Genomic DNA, 21000 nt, shown 5'->3' with positions numbered 1-21000 from the left:
GCTTTCCGCCACCTCACCTGGCTGGGAGAGGTCTTTGAAGGTTGTGCACGCCCATTAACAGTGGGAAGGATTCCCCTTAAGAGTAGGAAATGTCCAAGAGCACCAAGCCAGTGCATGGCCAAGCCACGGTTTCCCATGTCCCAGGAACAAGGGCAGGGTTTGAAGAAAGGGCAAGCGCCTTTTCATTCCACATTTCACTATGGTAAAATTTGGTCTACAGCTCTCACCAGCCCCAGTCAAAAACATCTGGAAGGTGCCTGGTTTGTGAAGGCTTCCTCAAACAGTGTTTCCCAAACTTGGGTATCCGGCTGGTTTTTTGGGGGGGTTATTTTTTGGACTACAACTCCCATCATCCCCAGCGAGCAGGACTAGTGGGCCAGGGATGATGGGAACTGCAGTCCATAAACAGCTGGAGACCCAAGTTTGGGAAACCGTGCTCTATAGGGACATCTTGTGGTTAGCCAAACACCACCAGCAGGATCATTCATGGCTGCCCCCAGCCAATTTAAAGAGCCACCATAAATACAGCATCTTTGGATAACTGAGCTTTTTCTCTGCTGCACTGAGATGCAAGGGAGGCCACTGTATGGAGCTCTTTTCAGATGCGGTTCCCCACCACTCATGTTTATGTAGTGCAGGACTGAAACAAGCAGCCAGGAGTTCCCAAGTGGTTGGTTTCCCTTCTTTCCCCCTCACCGAGCTTGTTGATGCCAATCTCCTGCAAGTCCTCCCAAGTCAGATCTGTCACGATGCTGATGGAGTCATAGCCGTTGCTCACCAGCTTCTTGTGGTACTGGGGTAGCCCAAGGGCACTCAGCCACTCCATTAGGTCATCCTAGAAGACAGCACAACCACAATGAGCTCTTATAGCAAATCCCACGCTGCTTTCCGCAGAATGTTGCCTGAGCGAGTCTTTGGAAGCTGTATCGGTAAAGAGCATCCCACAGGCAGAAAGACGCAGTTTCTAAATGCCATCAGCTCCACACATAGGCCTACAGCTGCCACCTAAAATATCTAGTGCTTATAAATGGATGTCGCAAGAATGAAAGCTGGTAGTGGGGGGAAACTGTGTATGACACCCTGTGCTCCTTGGAGAAGGGGTAGGATAACATAAATGACACAATTGTTGTTGTTGTTGCGATTATTGTCCATCATAATCAATACTAGTCACTGACAGAGAAGACTTGGAACCAGTGTTCGAAACATCCATTGTTCTAGGCACATTTTGTGACAGGGAATTTCAATAGCGTGAGCAGTTTCTGAGCTCTGGGCGCAGTACTGCGCCTAAGATTTCGGATTAAAACTGCAGAGTGTAAGGAAAGGAGGATCTTTTTCTGCCTCCCCACTTCCAGCTACTCTCTGGAGACTGGAGAAGACACAAATTAAAAACTTCCCTAAAAAGGGCTGCCTTCAGATGTTTTCTAAATGTCAGGTAGTTATTTATCTCTTTGACCTCTGATGGGAAAGTGTTCCACAGGGTGGGTGCCACTACCGAGAAGGCCCTCTGCCTGGTTCCCTGTAGCTTTGCTTCTCGCAGTGAGGGAACCACCAGAAGGCCCTTGGCACTGGACCTCAGTGTCCGGGCAGAATGATGGGGGAGGAGACGCTCCTTCAGGTATACTGGGCTGAGGCTGTTTAGGCCTTTAAAGGTCAGCACCAACACTTTGAATTGTGCTTGGAAACGTACTGGGAGCCAATGTTGGTCTTTCAGGACTGGTGTTATATGGTCTCGGCGGCTGCTCCCAGTCACCAGTCTAGCTGCCGCATTCTGGATTGGTTGTAGTTTCCGGGTCACCTTCAAAGGTAGCCCCACGTAGAGCACATTGCAGTAGTCCAAGCGGGCGATAACTAGAGCATGCACCACTCTGGTGAGACAGTCCGTGGGCAGGTAGGGTCTCAGCCTGCGTACCAGATGGAGCTGATAGACAGCTGCCCTGGACACAGAATTGACCTGTGCCTCCATGGACAGCTGTGAGTCCAAAATGACTCCCAGGCTGCGCACCTGGTCCTTCAGGGGCACAGTTAGTTTAAGAACCCCATAACCCTCTGTGTAAACCTGCCCCTTTGCCCAGGTCTTCAGGGCTTTGGGTTGCACCCTGATTCTGATTGGCTGGCAGGGATGTAGCTGACAGGGGTGTGGTCCATACTCACAGGGATGTAATTTGGGAGCCATTCGGCAATGCTGAGCTGCCCAATCTCGGTGGATATTTTCTTCCTGTGGCCTGGCTTGGTCACCCCAATGGCTGTGAGGTCCTGAAACAAAGAGAGGCACAGGTGCCCTCATTAACGTCTAACAAGCAGGCACGTGTACTATGTGGTCTAGCACAGGATGCTTTATAAATCATGTGCAGCACATGTTCTGCAATGGCACTCCTGGGAAGGTCTCACAAAGCACCAGGCAGTAAAGGTGCAGATGGGTGATGGCAGGGAAACCAAAACGTCTTCCTCCCTCCCTTTTGCTCAGCCCCTTCTGCTTCCCCCATGCCTTACCTCCGGGGTCATGCGGCTGATAGTGGGCACATCGTAGCCTGCATTCAGGAAGTTGGCTGCGTAGCCCTCCAGCTGGAATTCACTCAGCCAATTGTAAATGGCTTCAGCATCCTGCAGAGGGGAGACAGAGAAGTCCCTTGTGTGGCAGTGGTGCAGACTAGGAGGGGCCAATGCACTCCTGCCATCACTCCATGGAGATCAGTGATGGAGCACTTGCCACTAGTGCATCCTGAATGCATCACATGCCCCTACAATGGTTGGATAAATGCAAACAAATCTCCCGGAACAGCTTTTTAAAAAGACTGCTGGTTCTCAATCTCGAGCGCTCGCTCAAAAGGTACCCTGGCCATTTAGCCTGGTCCCGATATGGCAGGTATAGGAGAGCCAGCATGGTGTAGTGGTTAGAGTGTCGGACTAGGACCTGGGAGACCAGGGTTTGAATCCCCCACTCAGCCATGGAGCTCGCTAGGTGACCTTGGGCCAGTCAATGCCTCTCAACCTAACCTACCATTAAAAAAAAAGGCAGGTATCAATGGGTTTATGTTCTTTAATTGGGACTTGAGATTTGAAAGCTGGGAAACCCCCTGAAAAAATGGGGAAAAAACCCATCCCCTGAATTTTCCCAGGTTTTTTCCCCTGAGCCTTCACATCTCTGTTTAGGATCAATTCATCAATCCTGAACTTGTTGGCTCCACAGCGATCTCCTCTTCAACCCACTGTGCTTTTCAGCTTCCCCCCCAGTCCAATGCATATATGTGGCAACCCCACAAGGGACAGCATTCTACAGAGTCTTTGTGAGCACTGAAATAATAATGGGAAAAATAACACCACTTAATATTCAAATACTAGAATTCTATGGCGTCAAAAGTGTTTCAGCCAGATAATACAGAGTTCCTTGAGAATGGATAACTACCCACCCCTCCACACACACAAAAGCAAGCAAAGTAATCCATAATTCATGCTTATAGCAGTTTGGCAAGCCCAGCCAACAGCTTAGGTTTCCAGCTCATATCCAACTTCCCGCCTTCAGGATCTGCCACGCTTACCCAGAACTCCTATTCTTTTCCCTTTTTTTGGTCCCTCATTTTGCCACATTTTGTCCATAACCACTTCCCTGCCCATGGCTCTTTCAGCAGGATCTTGTGTGACCCAGAGCATCAATCAAATGCACTGTTTTGCCATTAACTGATTCAAACAGGACTGCTTTGCTCAGAAAGCCGAACTCAGACCTTGAGTCACGTATTTTGACTAGCCAGAACCTGACAACTCCCTGCTTCTATCTGGGACCTCTTTGTTCCTTATGGAGGGAAAGGTTTTTCTCTCTATATATAAAAACAAAAATAAAAATTCAAGTACCAAGCTTAAGGTATTCTCTTGATAAAATTAACAGACGTGGACAAATTCTTGCCCCCCAAGTCATTCTAAATAATAATAATAAATGTTATTTATACCCCGCCCTCCCCGGCCAAGACCGGGCTCCGGGTGGCTAACATCAGGTATAAAAACAATTGATTAAAATACAACTTAAAAACAGGATTAAAATGTGTTGTCCATATAAACATAAGACATATACAGGGCCCACAATACAGCACAAGTGGGGGAAGCTGTAATCCCCTGAGTTATTTTAATGGAAAGTGTGTCTAACTCTAGGATGGACTGGGGCAAGGTTGTTTTACACCAGGCACGTCCAATAGGTAGATCGTGATCTACCGGTAGATCACTGGCACCCCCCCCAAAGAAGATAGATAACTTTGGCTTCCCTTAAAAAAAAAGCCCGGCACCCCCCCCCAAAAAAAACGGGGCTTTCCTCCTCCCTAAAAAAGCTCAACAACTTTGACCTGAACCCCCCCCCAAACAGGGCTTTCCTTCCTAAGAAAAGCTCAACAACTTTGACCTGAACCCAAAAAAGGGGGGTAGATCACTGCCAGTTTTTAACTCTGTGAGTAGATTGCAGTCTCTTGGGAGTTGGTCACCCCTGGCGATACCATTCAAACTTTGTTCCCTTTTATGGGGAGTAGCCTGATGCTAGAACCAATGGATTTATATATAAAACATTAGTTAAGATTGATTTCAGTACCTTCCCTTCCAGGAGCTGCTCTGGCCGTAGATATTGGTGGGAGAAGATCCTGTCGTTGGTGTTACAGTTGGAGAGGTTCTGGTGCCCCAGTGTCCCTGAAAGGAGCCAGAGCAGGGTCATCATAGCAGGCCCATGGAGCCTCGGACAGAATCAACGCAGGGCAAAATAACCCAGGGAAACACTGTTCCTAGATACACAACACTTGCTTATTTCAGTGGGGCTTGTGTGGGTGCTGCAAAGCAGCCTCATCAAAATGAATGAATGAATGAATGAATGAATGAAGGCAGCGGTGGCACTTCCGGCACTTGGGAACAGAGGGAAGCGTGGGGAAATGTTCAGTAGCAGCCCAAACCTTGTAAGGCATCAAAGTCTGCACACGGGGAAAGCCTTATAAGTGCTTGCATTGTGGGTGATTCAAGGGTAGTGAGGGAGATACAAGGAGGTTGTAGACAATATAAGGGTTTGAAAATAAGTATTGTTAGAAGATAAGGATATTTTAATTAAGAAGTAAGATATAGATTGAGTGTTTAAAGGATAAGATACAATAGATATAGTAAAATATCTATATTGAAGTAAATTTAGAGTTTATATAAGATTTAGAATTTACTAAATATGAAATGTAAAGAAGCGCAGCAGGAGGAGGAAGAGGAAGTCTATAGATCAGAAATAAGGGTTATAAGTAAGATTTTTTGTTTTTGTATTTTTGTGTATTTTGTATTTTTGTATTTTTTGTGTTTCGTGTGTTTTGTATTTTTGTATGTTTGAAAATCTTTAATAAATATATTTTTTTAAAAAGAAAAAAATAAGTGCTTGGATTGTGGGAAGTGCTTCTTCCAGAACACCTCCCTCCTGAGCACAGGATCAGCCACACAGGAGAGAAACCCCACAAATGTTCTGACTGTCCCAGAAGCTTCAACCAGAAAGAGTCCGGTTTTTTTTGGTGGGGTGGGTTGTTGCTATTGGTTTTTTGTATCATTGTTTTAGATTCCGTTGTGATTTAAGAGGAAATTGTTCAGTTTCGTTTTGTACTTTTTAATGATTCATTTATTGTTTGTTCTTTGTTGTGTTCTAGTTATGTGTTTTTTTCATGTTGTAAACCACCTTGAGCAAGGTTTGAGCTGTGGAAAGGCAGTATACAAATAAAATTATGTACAGTTGGTTCTCCAACGTAATCCATTCCGGACGTCCGTTCGACTCCCGAAACCGTTCGAAAACTAAGGCGCGGCTTCCGATTGGCTGCAGGAGCTTCCTGCACTCAAGCGGAAGCCATGTCGGACGTTCAGCTTCCGAAAAACGTTTGAAAACTGGGACACTTACTTCCGGGTTTTCGGCGTTTGGGACCAAAAACGTACGAGTACCAAGGCGTTCGAGAACCAAGGCACAACTGTATGTATGTATATTCACAGTTGAACCACAGGTTAATCTAGACTATTTTAATTTTTGTATAATTTCTATCCCATACCATTTCAAGGACTCAACTGTAAAATGGAGTATCTTACTTCATATGTGAACTATACAGAAACCAAACATCAGTCGCTGCCTACTTTTTAGAAGATTTTTAGAAGACATCTGAAGGCAGCCCTGTTTAGGGAGGCTTTTAATGCTTAATAGATTATTGTATTTTATTTTTCTGTTGGAAGCCGCCCAGAGTGGATGGGGAAACCCAGCCAGATGGGTGGGGTATAAATTATTATTATTATTATTATTATTATTATTATTATTATTATTATTATTATTTAACACGCTGTTGGCTGTCAACTCAAACAGGAAGGTTGGGAAGGTTTTCCCAAAGATATTTGGGAAGGGCATTCCACAACTGAAGGACAGGCACCATGAATGTACCTCTCAGCACTCCCTTGCTTATTGCCCCTGTCAGGCAGACAGCAAACCCCCTACAGATGCCCCCCATTTTTAGAGTCCCTCTGCTTTCTATTTACTGCGTTTGCAATGTCACTTTCGATCTCCCACCAGCCCATTCGTCTCTCCTCTTACCTATCACGGAATTCGTCTGGCCATTGTGAGAATGCTGAAGATCCTCACCAGTCGGTGAAAATGGCTGCATAAAAAAAAGAAGAGAGAAGGAGCCAAGACTCAGGTCAGAAACAAGAGAACCATGAACTGGGTGCACATTGTGACTTTTCTCTTCGCACTCAGCTTTTTGCATGCAGGGATTGTTTGCAGTTGTGGCTGAATCCTGACCAATTGAATGTGCCAAGGGTTAAGTGATGCTCCTCTATACTTAGCTGTTTGGGCACAAGAATTCCTGCTACCCATATAGCCAAATTCTAGGCATGTAGGTCCCCACAGGCTATCTCCACCCTTCCTGGTAACAGCAGCCAAAACCAGAAGAGTTGCTGTTTTAGTCTTTTCTCTATGAAGAAGCAAGATGAATCTTGGGGAACCAAGTCATGTGCAGATATGCACATCATCTTAAAGATCTGGGCGAGAAAGTGGAGAAGCAGCAAGGAGGGAGAACAGTCCTTTGGGAGAGGGGATGAGCACTCGCTCTGTACACAGAAGGGCCTTGAGCCAATCCCCAGCATCTTCAAATAGGGCTGGGAGTGTCCTCTGTATGAAACCCTGGAAAAAGGCTGCCAGTCAGAGTTGACAATACTGAGATAGATGGACCAATGATCTGTCTCAGGAGAAGGCAGCTTCCCATGGATGGTACAGCACAGCTCTCTGCACCATAACTCCCCAAAGACCGCAAGGTTCCCCTTCTACCCTCCATTATAAAAGATATATAGTGTTTTGCCTTTGAATACACCTGGATAAATCCCCGAGATGTCGAAATATCTGATTTAGGGGAATTGTACTTCCACCAGCACAGAATTTGAAGAGATATAGTACTAATTTTCTTTCAAGTTGCTGTAATAAAGGGGGCATGTGCTTGTAGCCCAACAAGCAAAAAAGTAAGAAACTAATGAGTTGCTGATCTCTTTTCCCTTGAGGAGAAAATAAAATCAGCAAGCGGGGGGGGGGGGAATATATAACTTGAAAAACAGGGTTAAGTACATCCCTTGCACCCAACACAGCTCTGATCAAGCCCACTGTGGCTTAGAGAAGTCTGAAACAAGACTACATTACAATAAAAAAGTGGGAGGCCATTCCCACATCTCATCACTTTTAGTTCTAAAGAGAACGTTAGATTTAATAGCCTGCTTCCTTACACTTTTGTCGTTGACTGTATGAACACCCTCTGTCTACAGGCAACTAGGTAAAGGTAAAGGGACCCCTGACCATTAGGTCCAGTCGTGACCGACTCTGGGGTTGCGCGCTCATCTCGCATTATTGGCATATAGCTTCCAGGTCATGTGGCCAGCATGACAAAGCCGCTTCTGGCAAACCAGAGCAGCACATGGAAACGCCGTTTACCTTCCCGCTGTAGCGGTTCCTATTTATCTACTTGCATTTTGACGTGCTTTCGAACTGCTAGGTTGGCAGGAGCTGGGACCAAGCAACGGGAGCTCACCCCGTCACAGGGATTCGAACCGCCGACCTTCTGATCAGCAAGCCCTAGGCTCAGTGGTTTAACCACAGCGCCACCTGTCTACAGGCAACTAACCCATGTGAAATGAACTTGGGGATGTGACCCAGGAACGGGAGATAACAAAAACCGGGGAGACCGGGGCGTGGCGGCAGTAGGGTGAACAGCAGAGGTTTCATGCCTTGGTGCAGAGAAATCCGCGCCCCTTTTACCTTGACATTCTCAATGAGGAGTCCAGTGATTTGCCCATTGGTGCCCTCGGTACTCTGACCGCTGCCAGCGCTCCGGATGCTGCCAATGCTGCCCTCGCTGCCCACGCTGTTCCTGTCACCTGCTGCTTGGGGAGAGAGGACAGATTTTGGCATGGGGGTGGTAAGGAGGGAGAAGAGCCCAGTCGGCCCTCAAGCACTAAGCAGGCAGGCAAAGTTAAGGGGCACCTGCTGGTAGGACTAGCACCCCGTCACAGATTTCTCTGCAGGCTTTGCCACAAGAGCACCCAAGCAGGCTTCCCTGGCTGCCAAGGCAGGTCACTCGGTATCCAGTTGGGGCATTGTAGTCACGGGGTGACTTTTTATTTCCTGTAGCAACATATAGCTGTTGTGATTCTTTCTCCCCTACCCCACTCCCCACCACCCATTCCCGATGGGTGAGGTTGGGAAGCATCTTTTTAAAGAAGCATCTAGCAGCGGCGGTCCCTCTCATGCAAGACTGATGGGGGGGGAAGGGGAAGGGAAATGTGGCCTAGGAGGACACAGCTGGCAGGCAGGTTTGCATGCAATGATGGGGTGTGTTGTCTGTGCAGCACGGAGGGTACCTCAATGGCAGGTGTGTGCATGAGCATGGAAAGCAGGCTTGATCAGTGGCAGGGATGTGCACATTGGTGGGTTTCTGCTTTGGGCGAGACCGGACGCTCGCGGCTGGTATGCCTCGATGAAGCTAAAATGTGAACTTAAGGTGTATGCAAAAGGAAGGGGTTACCTGGATGAACGCATGTCCTTTAGGCAGGGTTTATCAGCGACAGGTGAGAACAGCCCACTGCCCCTGGAAAAATGGTGGATAGCTATTGGGGAGAGGGAGGGGCAGTGGTGGGAAGGGGCAGCAGCGAGCATACATTAAGGAAGGTGGACCCTGGGACAGAGACAAAGATGTGTAGCGAAGCCAGTTATAAATCACTGAGAATTTTGCAGGAGGGATCTGGGGTATAGCAGTGCCACATGAATTTTCCAGAAGGGGGGATATTTCTCTATTTCTCGCCCTGCCCCCCCCCTCTAGCAGGTGTCTGTGTGAGTGTATGTGTGTGACAAGAGAGAAAAGATATTTACTTGGGGTACAAATGTGTGAGGAAGAGGGTCTGGTTACACCAGGCATCCTCAGACTCGACCCTCCAGATGTTTTGGGACTACAATTCCCATAATCCCTGACCACTGGTCCTGTTAGCTAGGGATGATGGGAGTTGTAGTCCCAAAACATCTGGAGATCCGATCTTGGGGGTGCCTGGGTTACACCTCCACCCCCAGCTGAAATCATATCCCTTTTCACCTGCTACTTCTCTTCATTCCTTCTCCCCACCCCAGAGTTGTCCTCACTCATTCCCAGGCAGTGTGAATGGAGGACACGCTTGCCCAGCCCAGCAATGGCCCTGACCTGGGCTTTCAGGAGTTGGGGCTGTCCTGGTCAGGGCAGGTAGGCCGAGGGGTGCCTGCGGCGAAACGGGTGGAGAGGCATCAGTGTGAGGCTGCGGCCCACTGGGAGGGGTGGCAGTGGTAACCTGTTGGCCCTTGGCAAAGCTCTGGCACGGGTGCAAGGGCGCCATGCGGGGAAGAGTCAGGCCTGCATGTAGAGAACAAAACACGCGGGTAAGGAAAGTGTGTGTGTTTGTGTAGGCAAGGAGGGCGGGGTGGGCACCTGCCTGGTCCCAGAAGCACTGCACAGGACTGGGGGCCTATGAGGAAGGCTGCTGTGACTTAGCTGTTCAAGGAGCATATGTAGGGGTGATGCTGCTGCTTCATTATAAGAACATACAGAGGGACAGAATATCAGATGTTCATTCATTAGCCAGAGTTTTTCCTATAAGAGTCTCTCAGCAGTTTAGGATGATCGTTGGCAACAGCGTCAGAGGAGCAAGTGCAGAACTTTGTCCTTCCTTCCCTGATTTCCCCCTCTTGCCTACATAATAGGATTCCCAAAGTGCTCTATCTGGTCCTTTAGTTTCACCGGTTCATAGTGTCTACGGCTGGAGAAAGTCAAGAGAGCTCAAGGTGGTTTCAAAGAGTTACTGCAGCTTATGACGTGTATAGTCATCTCATCACACTTCCGCCTCTGGCAAACAAGCGTTGCGTGGCTTTTCGAAAACCTGCAAAACCTGTTTGACCAGAGGCGGCAGTGGGAGAAAAGAAATGTGTGTGCATGCGTGTTGTTTCTGTATGCATGTCGTGAGAAAGATAAATACGCCACCTGAACCAAGCATCTCTTAAAACAACTTTCAAGTCTCCAACCTCAGGTGGCCTGCAGTAAATATACACCTGCAAAGAAAACTGAATATCTGCAGCATCCATTCATGAGCTGAGGAGAATTACTTATTTGTATCCAATCAGAAATCACACGCATGGCTGGCCCCCCAATTTAGCTGCATCCACAATTCAGCAAGTTTTGAGGAATGGGGGGGGGTCCCCTACAATTGTCCCTGGTTAAGGTGGGATCTGAATACCTTCTAGAAAGAAAGGTGTGAAAGTATTCACACCTTTCACTCCCAGGACTAACAGACACCGCTTTGCTGGGCTTCCACAGGCCACCTGCATATTAATAGTCAATGATAATAACAGTTTATGTAGTTTTATACATTTTAATGTGCTTTAACTCCCATTCTTCCTTGCTGAGAAAGGAGCAGGAGCGATGGGATTCCCCCCATTTCTTTTAAAGAGGTTATTGCTCTCTCTGTTGCAAGAGGTCCTCCATGTTATCCTTTTCAGAAAGCACGGCAGAAGGGAGCCCCTTTGGATATTCTTATATTCACGATCTTCCTCCTGCTGAAAAAGTGGGGAGCTTCCTCTCGTGAAAAAAGTGTGTTTGAACAGTACTGGGGTGGGGGGTGGGGTAACCACCGTGCCCTGAATAATAATGTCCCTGGTGCTGTTTGACTATGTCCGTGGTGAAGGCAAGTGTTGGCAGAGGTCGCTGTCATTGAGTAGCTAGGGGAGGAAGTGGCGGCGATGATAGGAGTTCTTTTTGCAGACAGAGAGGGGGTGGCAGGGAGAAGACAGTGAATGAATGGGGTTTACTGGGAAATGGAATCACAGGTTTTCCTACTCCCTTTGCAGCTGCTGCCGCCGCCGCCCTCCTCCAATCACATCTTTGGCCTCCTCCAGAGTTCCCCAGTTGTGTTCGTGGACCAACCTGTCCGCTTGCTGATGACTTCGACAATGGATGGAGGGAAGTAACCAACTCGGTCAGTGCCTTTCTGAGAGTCATGGATATGACCCTTCCAGCGTCCGTCTGCATGCTGCTCCAGAACCTGTTGAGAGAAGAGTTCTCATGATCAGTGGGACAGGGTGGATATAGGATGGCAGAATCAGGAGGTTGAAAGGGACCACGGGATCATGATATTTAAGCTCACCACAAAAGCAGGATTTTGTAAAGCTGGTGTGCAGCACAGTGGCTAAGCAACTGAGTTACGACAGAGGAAGCCCACTGTTCATATTTCAAGTAGGTTTTCCCCTAGGGAATTCATTCTCTTCTTACTTAAACCCCACCACCACCACCTGCAAGATGAAACTATAAATACAGGGCCTACATATTATAGGGTCGTTGCATGCAGTGAAGTGCTTTGAACATTCTAAAGGGGAATATAAATGCCAAGAATGGTTATGATTAGACCAAACTTGTCTATTCAACCACGAGGACTAGAAACTTGTTCTCAGCTGAATTCAATGCTTGTGCCTTTTTCTCTGCTCCTGCAGAACTCTGCCATGCACACAGCTCTGTCAAAATGTTATACCTCCCCTATCCACTGTAATTTCTATTACTTCGTGAATTTGCCTGCATCCTTCTTTAACTCTCTTGACCACAACCATACACAAAATCTGATTACAATAGTACTTCTACTGCCTCCTATATAGTAGAGATGATTCTTCCGCTAATACAAGCTAGGACTAGAAGAATCTGTCACTTTTGATTTCTCTAAGTTTATCAGTTTTCCAAACTTAGGTTCAGTTTACCACATTTATGTACCAGTCTGCCTTTTTTTTTTTAAAGCGCTCATGAAAATTTATCAATATTTTAGAGCTCATTTCTCCCAATAGATACATTTTTGCAAGCAATCTCCTCTAATATAATGTACGGTATTTTGCAGCCACCTTCCTTTGATATGTGCATTTTCGTGCACTTTTTTTGAAGAATTGCACTGCAAAATTCAGAGAAATGGGAATTTCAAAGCATAGCTGGTCTCTCAGTTCACACACTGGTTTGGGGAAGTGCACATTCAGTAGGTCTGCATTAAAATCATAACTGGGCCCAATTTCTCCCTCAAACTCTAGTAAGCCTACAATTTTTCAAATAGGTCACCGCAGTCCTAGCTGAGGTCCGTGCATGGGATCACAGAACAGATGCAGAGTGCTGTCTCTCGGAGCGTTTCAGGAGCTTCTATGGCTTCCGCCAATCTCTTACCGTGATGATATCTCCGGCGCGGACATTGAGAGCAGTTGGGTCATGGAGGTTCCAAAAATCCTTCAAAGCTCGGACCTTCAGGATTCCTGATGCCTCTGAAGACAAAGGGTTTGGGGAAGTGAGAAGGAGGGGGACAGAGGGGGAAAGAATGGGCAGGAAAATTAGCAAAAAGGGGAAAAGAGGACGTCGTTACTTGCTGTGCGCTTCATTCCTCCTTTGCCCCACAGCCTACGCCTCTTGGTATGTTGCAACCAGCCTCCCCTGCAGCTTTGCAAGGTGGGCTCCTTCATGTTATAATTCAGCGAAAGCCAGGAGGCTGAAAACCCCCAAGTACCCACCCTGCCCCTCCCCAAGAGATTTCAGTGCTGACCCCCCATATGCCCTTCACCAGTTTGCACCATCCTGTGGGTTCATTAAGGTGGGTGTCATCTGCCTCCTCCCCACATTAGGGCCTAGTGGGGATACTTTTGGGGCCTGCTCACCTCGTAGTAGTTGCTTGATGTCCTTGCTGGCGTGTGAAGTGGTGAACTGGTTCACGATGTCCAGAGCTGTCTGGTTGTAGGTGTTGCGGATGTTGACGTCGATGCCACCCTACCCACAGAGAGAAAGTTAGCGGTGGGCTTGGAAACGGGGGGGACAACCTCCTTGAGGGAACTTTTTTTAAAAAAAAATCTAGGCTGGTTTCAGCATTTGAGTATTTGGCTGAGCTAGGGCTGGTGCTAGGTGCTGGTGAGATATTCACAGCAGCCTGCTAATAATATCACAGTCCTTGAGAGCAAAAGCAGGCCTGTCTTCACCCAGAGACTGCCTCCCCACTGTCTGAGAACAGGTTAAGCTCGCAGAACAAAGTAGACTAGGCCAGTTATAGAGGGTCGCGTCACACAACATGCAAGGCCTCAGTTTCAAAACACAGGGAGGCCTTGGGTTTGCCTCACACTCTCAGCCTCAGCTTCCCATAAGGCAGTCATTACCCTCGTTCGCAAAAAAGAGAGGCTAAAGTAGTGCATTAAAAGTGCAAATGAAACAATAAACAAACGGATCAACTCCTGTATCTGTTTCGTAACACTGTTTGCAGTCACTTCCAGGGATGGTTGGTTCTAGCCTCAACACAGGTGCAAAGGCTAGCATCGCCTCTGGCTGGCCACCTATTCGGCAGCCAGGTGAATGGGTTATAGGTGCAGACAATTGCATGTGTGCTGGGCTACTCCATACGAGGAGCAATCATACAGGACTTCTTCACATGGCTACTGAACACTCAGTTGGTGTGCACATCCAAGTGGTGTTTGTGTGTGAGAGAGAGGCTAGCAGCTCCCTCTTGTGTACTTTCAGCACAGGACAGGTGGGTTGTATGACCTTATTTCTTGTCAGACTACAACTGAACCAGAGATTGGAGCTTCTCCTCAATCCTATATATCACACCAAGCTGCAGGCCACATTCTTTTCCTGCCTCGAGGGACAGAGCTACCATGCTTTTCTGCACAGTGTTTCCTCTCAGAACTGACTCACAGATAGCCCAGTGTCTCCTCTGTGGGCTCTCACACCCTCTCCTCTTCTTTGTTCCCTATTTCTACCTCAACTCCAAGGCCTGTGGCCTCTCCAATTGTCACCAAGCAATCATTCCCCGTCCTTGACTACGGCTTTACTTTTAGTCTCACTTGTAGCAGCAGGCGCACCACCTCGGTCTTCCCATACAACGCTGCTTCATGCAAGGCAGTCCCCGTTTTCGTCTGCTTGTTGATCTCGATTCCAGCTTTCAGAAGTTGCCTGTGCGGGCAGGAATATATAAGCAATGAGTGCCAGCAAGTCAAAAGATGTGACTGATTGCTCCAGAATGAATACCCAAGTCTTGATGCTTACTATGTGCCATTGGAGAGGCTGGCGTGTGTGAGAGAGACAGAGAGAGCGAGAAGGATGGCCGGCAGGTGGAGGAGATGATCAGGGGATCTGTTGCAAGAAGGATTAAATGGCAGAAGGACACTGTGGGTGTATTTACCCTGTAGTTTAGTCTGACGTGCTAATTTAAGACATAACCCTACTGCTGTAAGGATTTCACTTGATCTGTGGTAATTTGGTGAACAGTAAGTTCAAATGCTTTTGTAGACAGAACATTTAATAACTGGTTGGCTGGTAATTATGGATGGTGAGAGAATGCTTGAGTGTCAGACTTGGATGTTTAGGACTGCTAAGGATGTGGAGTCTATTGTATTTTTAGGTTTGATTTCTATCTCTAATGTTCTTATGTTTACAATAACATCTTATTTTCCTGAGAATTATTTGATCTTCATCTATAATGTTTTGCCTTGGTATTTTGTAATGCGAAATAATTGAAAAAAACAAAACGGTACTGAGCTAGATGGAGTGATGGTCTGACTATGTTTGGTCCTGTAGGAGTGAATTTCCATTGTAAACACAGTATTCTCTGTATTCCTTTAATTCAGGGATAGGGAGCCTGCAGTCCCTCCAGATGCTGTTGGACTACAACTCCCAGCACCCCTGACCATTGGCCATTACTGGCTGGGGCTGATGGGAGTTGGAGTTCAACAGGATTTAGAGGGCAACAGGATTTAGGAGGGCTCTGTAGCTTCAAATTCTGATGCCCCATGCGGCACATAAGGGTCCATGCAGGAATGGAACGAATGAAGCATTTGCAAAATAGGGTGCTGCATGAGAATATAAAAGTAAGAATGAACTCAATATACCCAAGCTGCACTGTAAGGCATGAAATAGACACGACATTCAAATCAGAAGCTGAAATCTCAGGAAGGTTAAGCTGGGGAGCTAACAGATGGAAATATCTGAGAGCGGTGTGGCGCATGCTGGCACCTTGGGGAACTTGAGCTGGCACATGTGGGCTGAGTGAGGCCATTGGCTTCTCCCTGCACTGCAAGTGCCCAAAGGACTTACCTGATTATCTCTTTATGCCCGTTCTTGGCTGCCAAGTGAAGAGGAGTGGTGTAGTTAGGGTCACTTGTGTCTTTGGATTGTCCCTCGAGCAGAGCCACACACATGTGGCTGTTCAAAAGCAGCTGGGCCACCTAAAGCAGGCAAAAGAACGGAGGCAGGGTGACAAAATGATATCGGACGGCTGACAGGCGAGTGGTCTCACCCACCTGTCGAAGTTGGCCTGCAAGGTTATAAGGAGACAGTGACCAAGCACGACTGAAATCCCCATGGATCAGCTGATCAAACCTGCTTTCTGCAGGTTCAGATGCACCTGAGAGATCTTGTATGTCCAAACTAAGCAGAATTGTAACACCCAACCCAAGCATTAGCCGATGTGTAGGGAATTCAATCCTGCTGTGTAAGGAGCTGCTGATCCAACTGTGGGCCAAATGGGAAGGTCCTGTGGGCCAAATTTCAGCTGTAGCTGAAAGTTCTTCTGCACCCACACCAAGTGCTTTGAAGGAGACACTTCTCCTTTTCCACCACGGCAGACAAGAAAGTGGGTGGGGTTGGGGGCAATGGATGGATGACACCTGCTGTATCTTTGCCTTGCTTCAGAGCTCTCAAAGGGGCATAAGTCCTGTGCCTCTTGGCACAGAGTCAGGCTTGCTATCACAATTGCCTCAACGATCTCTTTTGCAGGCAGAAAAGGTACAAATGCAGGGCCCAGGGCTGAGCACTGGAAAAGGTCGCTACAGTGGGAAATAGTTTCAACCTTAGGGAGCTTTGGGTTTGAGCTGGCCTTGCCCGCAGGGAGCACCTACACACCTACACAAACAAAGGGCAGCTTGTACTAGAGGTCTGCTATTCTTTGTTACAGTGACTCGAGATTTATCACCCTATTTATAGCCCATTTGTTATAAAAATGGACCTTCGAGCCACCCCCGGCCTTGGGATGAGAATAGAATAATGCCATTTAGGTTAGGGGGAAGACCCCCACCCCCAGGAATTCTGAGCAGCCTCTCTGCACCTGTCCTGAATACTGGAGACAGGAATCCACAGCCAGCTCTGCCAGGTTGGAATCCCAGGCCTTCTAGCCCAGCTGGCCTTGCTTTTGCCTCCTCAGCCTGGAAGGATTAGCAAGGCTCAGGGCCTGTCTGGCTTCTGGTGGGAGTGGTGGTGGAGAAGGACCTGAGAATGCACGCAGTGGGAATGGAGGTTCCTGGGGGCTGTGTTGTGTCCCAGTGCCATGGCGAGGCCTTACACAGGAGGTATCCCTCCACAACCCATGGGCCTACTCACAAGTGCCTGCAGCAGCATGATTACCACAGAAAGCCATTCTTTGGCATGGGGGACGGGAAGACCTTTGGGAGATGTATGAAGACTTTACAGCAGCAGGAATGGGGAATTTGACCGTCTCTGTCAGACAGAGGACGGAGGGGAGATTTTGTTGAGATTACATCAGCCCACCCCCCTTGAAGCTGGAAATACGAACAGTGAAAGGGATAGGTGTATACCGTATTGACGGCTTCTGAGACTTTCAGACAGAGAAAAGGAGATATGGATTATGTTTATTTATAAATGATTTATTAATGAGCTGGTAGTATGTAAAATTGAGGATTAAATTTGGCGAAATGTGAAGGGTGGTTGACGCCGGGAGATTGGCAGTGTTAGGGGGAGGGAATGTATATTCATAGCTGCCAAGTTCTCCCTTTTTTAAGGGAAATTCCCTTATGCTGAATAGGCTTCCTCGCGAGAAAAGGGAAAACTTGGCAGCTATAGTATATTATATATTTTTACACACACACACACACACACATTCTAGGGGTTTTATTTCCACCCTCATGCAGCACCAGTGAGGCTGAGTTGTTTTGTTTATTACTGGGGCCAGATGTCATACAGCAATGTTCAAGGCCATGTTATGGAGGAGTGCATGTATGTTGTCTGGGAGGAAGCAAGATCTGCTTTTCTCAGGCAAAGTGTTACTCAAGAGGTATCAGAAGCAAATCATTTCAAAATTGATGAATGACTGTTATAAAAGATGATTTACTCTACTTGACGATCATGAGGAGGGGTTGTAACAATATATAAAAGCCATAGCAGAAATTGGTAATTGAGCAGGTGATGTTTAGGGAGAAGGGAATGAATGTATTTTGAAGTGATCGTTCGAAAAGTTATTTTATTGGGAGCAGCAAAGGAGGGAGGAAAATAGAGGTAGGGGTGGGAAGTCCGCTTTTAAACTTGTATTGGAATTTGTAGTGATTTGGTGACAGTTTGTTAAAAGTTGTGGAAAATCAATAAAAGATATTGGCCAAAAAAAGGAATAGGGAATCTGAGGCCCTCCCACTGTTGATGGGCTTCAGTTCCTGTCAGCTGCAGCCAATGTGACCACCAGTGAGGGATTGATGTCAGCTGCTGCCATCTTGAGTTATGATATTGTTCCACCCTAATAGCTGGGATGTTGCTCTGCCGGCGGCTCGCAGCTGGCTTAGAAATGTTCCGCAGGACAGGATGGAACAAGATAGTAAAACTCTTCCTACATTACTGCCAGCAGCTGTGGAAACTCCTGCTGTGCCAGAGCACATTGTTATCATCATCATCATCATCATCATCATCATATGTGTTAGTCCCTTTATCCTGCAACCGAAGGCAACCCAAAGTGGCTTACAACCAAACAATGTTGTCCGTGGTAATCATGTCTATGCAGGTAATTACTGCTACTACTAAAATACACGTCTCAGGTGTCAAAGGTAAAGCCGTGTGTCTTCATCATTTGCCAAAAGCCATGCAGTGAAGAAGCTGGACACACCTTTGTGGGGAGGGAATTCCACAGATATGAATCGTTGTGTGCATTCATTTCAACGGGTCTCCCCTGAGGAGCAGTAGCATACAACCCGTTGCTCTCAATAGACTTTCTTGCAGGCAGTGGCTATGGCTGGTTTTGCTTACCTTTAGCCTTCCAAACTCGCAGGCCAGGTCCAGGGGGGTTTTCTTGGCTTTGTTGATGAGGCATGGGTTGGACTGGTGCTGGAGCAGCATCTCTGACTGCAGGACAGACAGGAAGAATGGAAAGAGCGAAGTGAAGCTGGAAATGCCGGTAGTCATGCGCTTAGCACATCTTGCTTCCTCGTGATCTCTGCAGAGCAAACCCAAAACCAGGCATCCCCAAACTTCGGCCCTCCAGATGTTTTGGACTACAATTCCCATCTTCCCCGACCACTGGTCCTGTTAGCTAAGGATCATGGGAGTTGGAGGCCAAAAACATCTGGAGGGCCGCAGTTTGGGGGTGCCTGCCCAAAACCCTTGAACAAGAGGGGTCCTGCCAGGAACCCACAGCAAACCACAGCAGTTTGCTGACCACAGTGTGGCAGCAACCTGCCTCTGCTTCTCCTGCAGCTAGCTGGCCTAATCCCTGAGGTCTAATCCGTATCAGTCAAACCTTTCCTAGACAGCCCCCAAGTTCTTCCCAAGGTTAATGTAATACAAAAGTATAGGTCATCTCGTGGTATTTTCATCTCCCTCCCCTAAGAAAAGTGGCTTTTCCACGTAATAAGAACATTGTTTCGGGGTGCACATTTTAAAAATCTGCACGTTTACTGTGAATCTGGTATCTGATACAATGCCAGGTATCCAGAGAATCTCGGCTTCCATGTAAAAAAATAAAAATAAAGCAAGGTTCTAGCCCATAGGACAGGGCAGAGAAGTAGAAAATATGTGGCAATGTCTGATGAAAGCTCAGGAAATTTAAGCCTTTAATACCATACACATTCTGCCAGCTATTCCCTGCTTCCTCATCATATTGAAATTCAATAAATGTGCACTGCTGTAGTCATCAGAACTTAAGATATTCTTGATGTACAGCTTCTCTTTTCTTTTCCTTTTCCTAGTGCATTTGATCTGCAACATGTACGCCACTCTGCTTATGGGTTCAGCCCAGGATAAAACATCATGCAGATACTTGCTGCTTCTCAGACCAAGGTGTTTTCTTCTGCCGTTTTTATCCTCTCTCCCCCGCCTAGAAATTCTGACAGGAGATGATTGAATGTGATCCATTACAGCTCCCAAGAAGAAACTCCACAGCTCTCTACCGCATTTTGTGCTGGGCACTTGTGTTAATGTGGTAGTACTGCACTGCAATGTTCAGCTGCCTTGTGGGTTGTGTGTTAGGTTTGTTAGATCATTATGAGGGCTCCAAGGAACGGGAGACCGATAGCTTTCGGACTGGCGCACGTGATCTGGATCTGACTGACAAAGGAAGTCTCATCCCTTCCCTTCCAAAATGTCCCCCACTCACCACCTCATAGTGGCCATATTGCGCCGAAAGGTGCAATGGGATCTGCCCATCCAGCGATGCCATATTGACCGAAGCAGCTGCTCGTAGAAGTAGGCGTGCTGGCTCCACCTTCCCTTGCCAGGCAGCGTAGTGCAGTGGGCGCATTCCTGTAGGGAGACAGAGACAGGCTGTATAATGTGGGAATGACTAATCTGATGGGCACCGTCCCATCTGAATGTTCCGCAAACAACTGAAGACACTTTTGTTTTGGCAACTTTCCCCGGCTGAATAAAAAGGTTTGCACCTTTGGTGTCCACTATGTATTGTTTTAATACCTATTTTCAGTAGTTTTCCCACACTTTTTTAAAAAACTGTTTCAGCTGTTTTATGGCATGCTACTTAATCCCCTTGAGAAAGGTGTAGTAGTAGTAGTAGTAGTAGTAGTAGTAGTAGTAGTAGTAATAATAATAATACTAATAAGGCAAATATTTGAACACAGAATGAGATGCTCTGGGCCAAATAGGAAAATACACTGAGCACCCAGCATACAAAATTCTTGTAGGGGTGGGTGGGCAGGGGCTTAATGAGTGTCATTATTCTAATTGGAGCAGAAGTAGCAACACTAATCAAAACTTGCATTTCTGAATGCAACACATTATTCAAAACTTGCATTTCCCCAAACAGACTCTTCCCCAGCATACTGTTTGTAAAAGACAGTTTTTCCTTCATGGCTTCTGGGGACAATAACAGAGATGCTCTTTCTCCTCCTCCTAAGAAAGCAAAACAACCCACTTACCGTTGATGTCCTTAATATCCACAGTGGCCTGTGCCTCCAGCAGCAGGGAGATAAGTTCCAGGCTTCCAACCAGGGCTGCATGGTGTAGTGCTGAAAACCTGAGAAGTGGGGTGGAGGCAACATCCTTAGACAGAAGCAGCAGTAATTGACTTCTTAGCTTAGAGCCCAGTCGATGTTCCCTTTTAAGGACACAGGTGGTGCTGTGCTCTAAACCACTGAACCTCTTGGCAGGCACCCCCCAAACTTCGGCCCTCCAGATGTTTTGGACTACAATCCCCATCATCCCTGACCACTGGTCCTGTTAGCTAGGGATCATGGGAGTTGTAGGCCAA

At 47.2% G+C, this 21000-nt stretch overlaps 1 protein-coding gene across 5 annotated transcripts in view; it reads right to left on the bottom strand.

Moving 5' to 3' along the window:
• Window positions 1-21000, bottom strand: part of CASKIN2 (CASK interacting protein 2) — a 103149-nt gene that overhangs the window by 10068 nt on the left and 72081 nt on the right. For 3 of the 5 annotated variants that reach the window (XM_035104452.2, XM_060271847.1, XM_035104454.2), the window contains 15 exons: window positions 20669-20766; window positions 19894-20039; window positions 18549-18644; window positions 15621-15751; window positions 14372-14480; window positions 13199-13307; window positions 12717-12811; window positions 11448-11565; window positions 9699-9884; window positions 8267-8388; window positions 6560-6623; window positions 4568-4662; window positions 2491-2601; window positions 2152-2253; window positions 697-835 (listed from right to left, as the gene is read on the bottom strand). In XM_035104452.2, the coding sequence (XP_034960343.2) occupies window positions 697-835; window positions 2152-2253; window positions 2491-2601; window positions 4568-4662; window positions 6560-6623; window positions 8267-8388; window positions 9699-9884; window positions 11448-11565; window positions 12717-12811; window positions 13199-13307; window positions 14372-14480; window positions 15621-15751; window positions 18549-18644; window positions 19894-20039; window positions 20669-20766 (1721 nt within the window). The remainder of the gene's footprint in view (window positions 1-696; window positions 836-2151; window positions 2254-2490; window positions 2602-4567; window positions 4663-6559; window positions 6624-8266; window positions 8389-9698; window positions 9885-11447; window positions 11566-12716; window positions 12812-13198; window positions 13308-14371; window positions 14481-15620; window positions 15752-18548; window positions 18645-19893; window positions 20040-20668; window positions 20767-21000) is intronic. The other 2 variants (XM_035104453.2, XM_035104455.2) reach the window with 2 other exon arrangements.

The sequence above is a fragment of the Zootoca vivipara genome, chromosome 2 (genome assembly GCF_963506605.1).
Source record: "Zootoca vivipara chromosome 2, rZooViv1.1, whole genome shotgun sequence".
Taxonomy (NCBI): Eukaryota; Metazoa; Chordata; class Lepidosauria; order Squamata; family Lacertidae; genus Zootoca; species Zootoca vivipara.
Note: the sequence above shows the minus strand (reverse complement) of the source record. Positions and strands in the feature narration are given on the sequence as shown.